General features: G+C 40.7%; 1 protein-coding gene across 1 annotated transcript; it reads left to right on the top strand.

Moving 5' to 3' along the window:
• The first annotated feature begins 1,047 nt into the window (after window positions 1-1,047).
• Window positions 1,048-4,701, top strand: RGS1 (regulator of G protein signaling 1). The gene is made up of 5 exons (XM_038144984.1): window positions 1,048-1,256; window positions 1,629-1,712; window positions 2,354-2,415; window positions 2,991-3,154; window positions 3,815-4,701. The coding sequence occupies exons 1-5, from the start codon at window positions 1,153-1,155 to the stop codon at window positions 3,998-4,000; spliced, it is 600 nt and encodes a 199-aa protein (XP_038000912.1). The 5' UTR covers window positions 1,048-1,152; the 3' UTR covers window positions 4,001-4,701.
• The last annotated feature ends 6,539 nt before the right edge of the window (window positions 4,702-11,240 follow it).

Below are 11,240 nucleotides of genomic sequence, written 5' to 3'. Positions count from 1 at the left end.
GCCGGGGATGTGTCAGCAGTTATCACGTCACACGCAGCCCTGCACACATCATTCACAAGCTGTTCATAAGTAATCGAAGGTGCACACGTTATTAAGTTAAAAAAAAATAAAATTGAAACATCACAGAAAAAAAGAACCCAAGCAAACTAGCAGAAATTGAGGTGCTCAAGGGTCAGATTAAGTATTTCAACATCTAAATCACCATATCTAAATCACCATCCTGGACAGAGAGTTACGCTTAATTCTTTGTCTTACTTTATATCCATGGCTGCTTTTATGCAGTGGAGCTTAAGTACGTACAAACAACTCACACCTCCCTCAAACAGCCTGTAATATTCACACTGGGTTTACAACAACAGCTCTAACCTAATTAATATTTATACATGCCAAGTCACTTAAAATTAGGGAGGTATTCCTGAAATATGTAATTGTGCTTCCTAAGAACCTGACTTGCAAAAATTAAACCAAATTGAATAAGTTCTTGCTGCCTCAAAACCCCTTCCTGAGAAAACCACATCGAAATATTTTCACACAGCTTGTCCAACCAAACCTGTCTAAGGTAATGTTCTAGTTTGAACAGCAACAGGGGACTTGCAAATAGGTTGTTGCAAAGAGAACTTTGTTACTGGGGTATGTTAAAGTACCTTCCCCTTGTCTTCTGCTGAGCCCACCCAACCAACTGACAAGTATGAAATTGCAGGACACAGACATGCAACAAGTGAATTTTGTCAAGAAAAAACTGCAGCATTTGCAGTTCTGCTGATCAAACCAAAAAATACTTCTGACTTGCAAGTACCCATCAGAAAGGGACAAGAATTCAAAGTTCTAGAGGATTATGTTGGTGGGTTTTTTTTTTTTTTGGTAACAGACCTACACAGTGACACATAACAACCCCAAAGCAATTCAGCCTCATCTGCTATAACCTCAACCACGAGACACTGTCTGTTTTCTTTCTCAAAAAAGACTCACGTCACTGAGCACTGAAAGGGGAACTTCCAGAGTTTGTGATGAAGATACATGATAAACAGGTCTGCTCCCAGCAGCTCGCAGGGCTGCCTGCGTCAATAAAAGGCGGCAGCAGAGGCAGGGAGCTGTCACTTGGGGCTGGAGGATCGTCATGGCCAGGGGAGCTTCACGTTAAAGCCGAGCAAAATGCCTGGATTCTTTTTCTCCCACGACAACATGACTGAATTAAATGGAAAAGAAGATTGCAAGCTTGCAAAAGGCAAAGTCCATAAAAAGAAGCAAAAGTCTTTGTAAGTATATACGGCTTAGGATAAAACTTAATGTATTAGAAGAGCAAATAACACTCTACTAATCTTGGAGATTAAGAATTAGCGTTGCGGTTCAGGCTAAATGGACAAAACCTGCTCAAAGCCCAGGACTACAACATCATTTAAAAAGCTTGAGCTGAGGTATACCAATTAATGGATTACTTTAAGTAATCCAAAACAGAATTTGGATACAGTGGGGACCCTCAGTCTTTTTTTAAAAACTACTTGGATGTGTAACTTCCCAGACTTCAGGCACAGAATGGAGCTGTCTCTGGAAGTCTGAAGAAAATTTAAATAGAAGTTAAGTGCTTCTGCAATTCTAATGGATTAAAAAATGTCTGCTCTTTGTTTCAGTGGTGCAGATCTCAAAAGTTATTTGAAGTGCATGGTGCCACATATTGAATCTGGGATCAAGACTTCCAGCTCTAGAAATGTCATGTAAGTACAGAAACCCACCGAGTTATAAAATACAATCATAGCTAAATTACTGCAGAGTAAATGATTTCATTTCTAAACTACTTCTAGAACAACAAATATTGTAAAAGCATCTAGAACTTCCAGAATACAAGAGAGGTGAACATTAGTAATCAGAAACTACTCATGGAGTTCAGGATTTTTAATTAGTGATTTGATATGTTTGCATCAAACAGTGAGGGAGAAGACACTTCACTTGAATCCATTTTTATGAGAGGGACATTGTAACTGTTCTCTAAAGTTTTACAAGAAAAAACGCCTCTCACTTAAATGAGGAGTAGGGGTATTACCATCCTTATTGCAAAAATATGGAAACAGAAGCACAGGTACAAAAGAATTTTATCATAGTTACAGTAAAAGACTATTTTCCTGGGAATAGAATTCAAGAAAACATCATAGTTCCATATTTTTTCCATCTCTGATTATTTTTCTTGACGTGGGCTGTCTCCAGGATCTCAGATTATGACAAAGCCATACATTTAATAAAATACCTGGCATATATTCCTGGAATATAATAATAAATTATAAACTTTGTCTCCTTCAGACATACAAACAAAACCCCATGGTTTCTTCCCTAAAGCCTTTTCTTTTTCTTGTCACCTTAGGCTTTCTGCAGAGGAAGTTATTCAGTGGTCACAGTCTTTGGAAAAACTCTTGGCCAGCCAAAGTAAGTCTGTTACCACAGTTTGACTTGCTTCTTACTCTGAGGACCAAGTTTTATCTAATCTCACCAAACAGGCAAAGCTGTAGCATTGTATAGTCAGACAATGGGCAGGTACTCTTCAGTTTTTTGCAGCTCTAGTGTAACTTGGACACTGCTACAGCTTGGCTTCCAAGTTGGGTTTTGGGGTCTTTTTCTACTTTCAGTATAGCTATTACCCCCCAAAGAGCTCATTTTGATCAGTCTTCAATCCTTGGATAATCAGTTTAATCAATTTAGGACAATCAGTTTGATCTGGAATTTTCTCTCCATTTATACCCTAAGACAATTCATTCAGGAAGGACTACAATCCATTGATATAGGATCAGGACCCAGGGTCTAGATCTAAAACCACTGAGCATAACTAGGAAGACTCCCATCAGCCTTAACATTAGAATATCTGTTGTATGTTGAAGAAGAGAAGAGCAGTGTATTTTGGCAAGATTTTACATCAGATTTCAATACAAATCCTGCTATTTATTTTCTCCTCCCTGGTCACAAGTATCATACAGTAAATGATTAATTATTTGTGTTGGCTTTAGGTGGTCAAGGTGTCTTTCGGGAGTTCCTGAAGTCAGAGTTCAGCGAGGAAAACATCGAGTTCTGGTTGGCTTGCGAGGATTACAAGAAAACCAAGTCTGATCACTTGCATGGCAAAGCAGAGAGGATTTACGAGGAGTTTGTTCAGTCAGATGCCATTAAGCAGGTATGCATAAAGCCAGCCTGTGCAGAGTTAGAAGAGAGAAGTGTGGCTCCACTGAGATGCTCACACACTCACTCAGCGGCATTAGAAGACACAGACACACTTTCAGGTCCCTTCTTGAACCACAGCTAGCTGCAGTGTAACGTTATCAAATCCCACAAACAGTCCCAGGCAGCAGGGCTGCACTGGGAGAGCCCCCAGCAGAGCTCAGCAAAGGCCTCAGCACATGATGCTCTTCATTGAGCCAGCCCAGCTTGAGCTGCTGATGGCATTTGGAGATTCTTTGTGTTTGCCATGGAAGCACCACAGAACAGTTCTTGTCTTTCAAAATATTCCGACCGTCTGGGAAAGTTAAAGTTTTATATGTTGATCACATCTGAACTGGAGACATTCAACACAGGATTTCTTTAGTAACTGGAGGTTGTTCCTCAAAGTTGAGCTGTATTAATTCCGACTCCAGAACAAACTCCATTTCTATAGTAAACAACAACTTTTCTGCCTAACTGGGATACAGGTATTTGATTTTCCCCAATTTACTATTATTCTGACATTGAGCTGTCATAGAGTTCTAAGGCTGCAAACACATGTATTGAAAAAGAGATATAGAAAAGAGACTACATTCAAGTTAAGTTTTAAACCGCATTTATTTTTTTTCTATTCCAGATCAATATTGACTATCAGATGAGGGAAGCAACAGCCAAAAAGGCTCAAGACCCAACTCACACAAGTTTTGACGAAGCCCAGAAAACCGTGTACATCCTTATGGAAAGGGATTCGTATCCCAGATTTTTAAAATCCAAATCCTACCTGAACCTTTTGAACCAGCTGCAAACCGACACTTCAAAATAAAGTGTCCGAGGCATGAAGAGCCAAGCAGACTCTGTCAAATGTCCTGTGAAGAGATCTTCCACAGTGGTTGAACCTTGCCAAGGAAAATCCCTGTCTTGGGAGGAGGGGTATGAGGGAGATGCAGACAGCTCCACAGGCAACAGGATGCAGGATAAAAGCTGGTGAGGCTGTCAGAAGGGTGAGAGCAGCACGGGGAGAAAATCCCCTCCTCCCACACGCCACGGAGTCAAGGCAGGATGTGGAAACCAAGGTTTGACCTGCACTATGAACACTGAACTGTGTCTTAGATCCCAAAGAACTGCTGATTGTTAGGAAGTGCAAGACTTGCGAGCTGAGCATTGGGAAAAGATTATCAAGTTCAGAAGAAAAACTAGGATGACTGACAATTTTCGGCATAACAAGAAAATGCCAAGACAATGACATCTCTTTTAAAAATCTGTGAAGTGTTAATAGGTGTGAGTTCCACAATGCTGTTGCACTATGTAAAAATATTCTAAATTGATGTGCCTTAAAATCTATATGGTTTAAATTATATAAGATTTGTATAAGCTTTATTTTTATTAAGTTGGTATTCAACAGCGGGCATGTAGCATCTTTGCTGTTTAATTTATTGAAAAATAATAAGTAACTCTTCATTAAAATACAGTTAAAATAAAGATTTATAGTGGTTTTACATCTTGTTTGAAGTGATTTTTCCATTGTAGTTACTGACATATTGAAACACACAATTCCCTTCAGACTCACTGTCCTACTACTTCTCATCTCCATATTCAAATACTAATTTTACCTTCACCACTTCTCTCTCTTTTTGCCCATTTTACACAACCATAGTCTGAGTTACCTGGAGCAGCTGATACTGACTTACAGAGACCCATCCTCACAACCCCCAAAAAAGAAAAGTTGTGATTATGGTTGAAAAATGCAACTAAGAACAACAGCACTCCCAAAACTCTAGCGCTGGGGACCTTGTGACATTAGAGCTGATAACAAAAATAAGTGAAAGAATGCCTTGGTTTTATGAGTTCCCATCACGAGACACTGGTATTGCATGGTTGGCAACGCAAGATTTTATCTCACCCATGCAAATCCTCCATTTTTCCAGAATAACATGAGCTTTGTGAGCTCCTCTCTGTTCTGTGCCAAAGGGAGAGGCTATAAATTCAGAGGTGTCACCTCTCAGTCAGAACAGACCATGCTCTTACTGCCACCCCCTGGGGACTTTGGACCTCCGGGGAGAACCAAAACCTGTCAGATGCAAAACAGCTGGAAGGAACATAGAAAAGTGCCAACCTCCACTGTCACCTCCTGTAGTAGCTGGAAGCCACTGGAAATTGCATCTTCCTTTCAAAGCTAATAAATGCAGAAGAAAAGACCCCAGTCTCACAGTATTATTTTTAAGTTACCTGTTCCTGAGAGTCTGACTGCAAAACCTGGATGCTCCTGTAATAACATAAACCAGTCTCCAGTTGGCACTCTTACATTAATTCATTTTCCAGGATCACCAGGAATAAATCTAATTGCTGTGAAGCAGGAATAACAACAGTGCCTCCCACACAAGGTGCATCACCATGTTTGCTCTAACACAGTTTACATGGACCAAATGTCTCTGTTTGCAGAACTTCAAGCTCACAGAAGATGAAAGAGACCTTTGAAATATCCTCTACCTAGCTACCCTCTAAACAGACACTGCCTTCAAGAAACACTACTCTTTTATTCACTGTAAGTCCCTCAAATTATAATGGCCCCGATCTTCCTTTGCTCCCCCCTGTGGTTTCACAGTGTTGCTATGCTTTAGCCAAACACCCATATGAAATTTCTGACTAAAATAATATTTCATAGCATGGATAGCTAGGATTTTTATTTATTTTTGAATGGCTCGTTGCTAGGAGAGGAGACTGTCACAGCAATTGCACCACCGTGTATTACACAGTTAGGATAGACCAGAGTTTCTGATGAGGGAAGAATGGATTTTTGACTTTGTTCCACAAGCATCTGTCCCTACTTCATAATTTGGTAGAGTGAGAGAGCAGAAAGGTATTTTTCTTCTTCAAAAAGAAACTCTTTCCCTCTGCACAACCCAACAACCTTGGCTATTTTCAAGTCTCTCACCTTATTTGCAATACAAACCTAATAGCAACAGCAAAAGTCAGTTGCCCGGATTGTTAACCCTAGAGATATTCCAGCTCATTTGAGCACCCCTGACAACACCACCACATTTCACCAAACAAGTAACAGCAGAAATTCAGGCCTGGCTCTGGGATGCTGGAAGCCCAGGATTGTATGTCTGCTGCTACAGCAGGCCTGTCCAAAATGGTTGTTCTAACAAGGTCTGAGGGATGTGGGTGACTCAGAACACACAGATCAAAGGACTCAGACCTTTCCATCACCCTTGGCTCATGTACAAGGTGGGTGCACTCATGTCTCTCCACTCATGCTCAGGAACAGCCCCAACATCACACATTGGTTTCACAGCTGTGGGCTGGGCCTTTTTCTTAAAACGGATTTCACTTTCCCTGTTTGGAAAAGATATACCATGAGAGAATGGAAATTTGCTGTTCCGTTCACTGTCTCTAGGAGAAACGGTTGAATCAAGCTGGCCATCAGCTACAGAGCAGTGCAGGAAAACAGGATGAAGTACATGGAAAGCTTTAAGATTTGACAGTAGTGACTCAGACTTTTCTTTAAGTGTTCTATCTCACTCCTGAAAAAACATTTTCATTGTTTGTTCATGTTCCAGTGGAAAGAATCAATCACTGTGCCATCATCAGGTACACTTCTGAAGTGAATTAACTTCTCTCTGTTTCAGTTTTCTTTGTGGAAGGACTCAAGAGTCCAGCAGACCCTGAATGTGCATTTAGCAGACTAACTTTGAACTCTCCAAGTTGGAAGACTTAATTACCCAAAACAGATATTTTTAATATTATCCTAAATAAAAATATGGTATGGCATAGCATAAATCTCTCCTGAATATTGAACAGGCCACCCATGGAAACATTGCATTATTACTAACAGAGAAACAGGAAGGAAATTAAAGCTGAGATCGTGATGAACAGTTCAAATTCACCACCACAGACTCCTCAGTGCCACCCATCCCTGCCCACGCTGAAGCAACAGGCTTTTCACATGTCACCTTCTTTATGGTTGTGAAATTAGTTTGAAAAGAAAAAAAATAGACAGTAGAACATGACAGAATTAGATGCTCTCATCTTCCTTTCATAGAAATGAGTTTGTTTTATCAGAGTGTGTAATGTGTGTAACAGATGAAGCTTTTTGAAATTAAATCTTTAGTCATTAAACAGAGGCAGAAATTTAAAAAAAAAAAAGTAGTTCTTGCTTAATATTCATTGGAGGATTAAAAATTGACTTGGATGCTCAGAAACAAAGTCTGAGGGGACTTAAGTTTATCCCCTGGCTTTGCTTGGGTAGATAAAGCCTCAAAAGTTTTAGCCATTAAAAGGGGATTTAAACCAATCAAGAACCAATGTGCCTATTTTGAAAATAAACTCATTCCCCCTCATTTCTCAAAACATCCCCAGAAATTACCCTCTTGAAAGACCCCAAAGGTGACCAACATTTCCATTGTGCTGAGCACTTCAATTTCTTCAAGCACCACACAGCCTAAGCACCACACTGCCTTAAAGAAAGTGCTTCTCTAAACTACTTCAGGGACTGCCCTGTGAAATTGGACCCTCTGCCATTGGTTCCTTTCACTAATGAAGTTAAAAATATCCTGAATAGAGCATGAAATGCAGAGATGTAAACCTTTCAGGACCGCTCTAGTTTTGTGTTCAGAGAGAGAAAGAAACACAGCAGATTAGCAATGCTTCTCTTCCAAGTCTGTGACACAGCCAAAGTACCAAAGTGCCAGCAACAGCTGCCTACAAACTTCCTCACTGGAGTCACAACAGGTTTGGGGTTTTTTTCAAGTCACTGGGGCCAGAAGGTTTCTGCTATTAGAGGGCTAACTTTAAAAATAAAACAAGATAAAGACTCTCTGCATAACACTAGTAAGTCAGTAACTCACCATTTCCACACTACCTGTGGAAAAATCTGAAATGTATTTACTGTGGTAAATGGTTTGTCAACCATGATTGTCAAGAAGGCAGCTTTAGATACAGGGAAGACACTAAATATTGAACAGAATTTGACCAGCCATGAGTTTGGGAACATGCTCGTTGTTGATGCCAGTCTAAAGGAAACTGTGGACACACTCTAGGTGTTCAAACAAAGCCCAAAGTCCAGCCAGGAACTCTCCAGACACTGGAGCAAACATCTGGAGGGAAGGGGAGCCCTGGACTAACATGGTCAAACAGTCTGACTTGGCCCACACTATAACCAATAATGAGAATGAATCTGGTCACTGAACTATGACCAGATGAAGAACGAGCCTCTTCCAAAGGAGAACACACCTGCACGGGGGGTAAGAAGCCCTGTTCACTGCTGAGCTTTGGTGGAGGTGTGAATGCGGAGTCTCATGGCACACAGTGCTTTGTATGCAAACCACAGCACACCTCTGAGAAGCCTGACTGAAGGGGTAGGGTGAAAATTCCTGTAAAAACCAGTCCAAGATTCTCACGGCATGATTTCCTCTCCTACCGAGATGGCTGCAGACCATCAGGCTCACGCAATGACATGACAGTTTTTAGGGATAAAAAAAGGAACAGAAAGGGCACAGAGTACAACTGAGGTCAGGTTTCCAGAAGTGCTGTCTGGACTCCAGTCTCCTCCCACTCAGCAGGACAATGGTAACAGAGTTTACAGAAAGGGGTCACAGTGCCAGATTTGTCCAGCCTTACTGATAAAACCCAAAGCCATGAATACAGAAATTATTCAAATTCCTCAGGCAGTGACTATTAACAGGCAATGCCAACTTCTAACCAGAAACAAAAATCACTTCATCATCCCTATATCTGCAGACAACTTATTGGTTGTTTTGACCTACTGTAAAGACTACTGTAAAGACTGAACACTGTTCCCTGTGACCAAAACTTTGTTGCACAGAGAACCTAACTTTTTATGAGGTTATTTTCAAATATACAGCAAGAAAGCATTTTCTCAGTTTTGATACTTCTCCATTTTCCCCTTATTTTCTTTCTGGAAAGCACATCCAGCTCAACCACTGAATAAACCAAGCAATAATTGATTCACAGAATCACAGAATTTTTAGGTTGGAAGAGACCTTTAAGATCATCGAGTCCAAGCCATGTTCTATCACCTCAACTAGATCATGGCACCAAGTGCCACATCCAGTCTGTTTCTAAACACATCCAGGGATGGTGACTCCACCACCTCCCTGGGCAGATGATTCCAGTATTTGACCAATTCCTGTGTAGCACATCCCTTCATGATCCCAGGGCTGTTCTGTGCCCTACGCCTGGCAGCACAAGGAGTCCAAAGGGAAGAGGCCCCATCAGAAGTTTCCTGCAGGTCTCAGAGTCTCACCAGGAGTCTTTCATGCCAGAAGGGACCATTTGTAAGGGTGTCACCGCAGTGTGCCCGCCCAGAGCCTGCACCCACACCCACCCTCCCCAATGCCACACCGAGGTGACGGACACGGTGGTTCAAACCTTCTCCTTCAGCGTGGCACCAGATGACATCTAGTGGAATTCGTGTGCAATACTAGCAAGGGTGGGATTTCGGTTAAATCGTGTCATTTTACAGCACAGCAGCACACCTGGTTAAAAATTGAACTGTCCACTTATTACCGTGGATCTTCTGGGCAGTTAGGATTTGGTGAAGGGAAGGAGAGATCTTGACTCCATTTCAGAAGGCTGGTTTATTATATTATGATATATATTACATTAAAAAAGACCACACTATAACTGTACTACAAAGAACAGAGAGGAAGATTCATCAGAAGGCGAGACAGGAATAGTAAGGAATGAATAACAAAGTTCTGTGACTCCCAGAGAGTCCGAGAGCTGCTGCCTCCTGGATTGGCCACCAAGCAGAAACATCCCACACTGACCAATGGAGGAAGCACCTGCTGCATTCCACAGCAGCAGATCACAAATTGTTCACACTTGAAGCCGAGGCCCTTCAGCTTCTCAGGAGAAGAAAATCCTAGCAAAGGGATTTTCACAAAATATCACAGCCACATCCACTCTTATGGGCTGCAAATATTCTGGAAAGGGAAGCAGATGGGTAACTTTCTGGGTATCAAGCTGTAAGTGATCCTAGTGGAAAGAGCTGACACAGAGAAACTCATTGCTAAATTGCTTTTGCAACCCAGTAAGTTTCAAATTTTTCTTTAGAGCGTGGTCAAGGATACAACAAAACTTGAAATTTGCAACAAATCCTGCACTTAAATACCCCCCACTGTACAAGGCACCAGAGGTTTGCAGAAGTATTTTCTTCAGTTTAATAGTAAAGACAAACTTAGGGAGAAAACCCCAGGATAAGTTTATTTCAATTTTAAGCAGTATTACAGCACTTTTAATGCCTGTAATAACAGAAAAGAAAATGTTTGAACACAAAGTCATTGGTTACTGATTCTCAGTCACTGCACAATTTAACTTCACAAAGATATGATCTTATATGTGGTCCCCTGAACATCAGCTGATAGGAAAAAAACCTAAATAGTTCATTATTGTTCATTTTAAAATGAGATTTTAGATGAGCTTTCCTTTAATGCAAATAAAGTTTAGAGTAAAAAATAGGATATAATTAGGCTTTTACAAAAGAATGTGCATAAGCCCATGTAAGGGTTTTTCAAATATATGTATATCAAATAGTTAAATACTGGTACAAATCATGAGAGACTATTAACATAATTGGGATTTTCATTTTGTAACTTTTCCAGAGTCACAGTTGTTAATGAGGTGCTTTTTTCTTATTTTAAATTTAAGGAGTTCTACAAATGAGATTCTTTATAGACATATTTTAACATGTCAAGTTCTGGCCCTCAGATACTCTAGTATTTAATTGCCTGTATATGAAGCATTAGAAGTATGAGGAGGCACAGCACAAACTTGAAACATCTCACTGGTGTGATTATTTGAACAATCAGCTCAAGTTAATTTGCTCCTGCCCTTTCCCATTAGAGAAATGCAACAAAATGCTCCAAAATCCTGTGCAAAGCTGCAATGAATACAGAATGAGATTGAATGAAACAGCAATCAATAGAAATTAGCTCACGGTGATATTTGCCCTTCCCTAAGCACAGGCCAAGGTCTCGTGTGATGCTGCCCTGCTCTGCCACCAGGTTCTGCTGGAGGTGAGCACACCACACACATTTCCT

Source organism: Motacilla alba, chromosome 8 (assembly GCF_015832195.1).
Source record: "Motacilla alba alba isolate MOTALB_02 chromosome 8, Motacilla_alba_V1.0_pri, whole genome shotgun sequence".
In the NCBI taxonomy this organism is placed as follows: Eukaryota; Metazoa; Chordata; class Aves; order Passeriformes; family Motacillidae; genus Motacilla; species Motacilla alba.
Note: the sequence above shows the minus strand (reverse complement) of the source record. Positions and strands in the feature narration are given on the sequence as shown.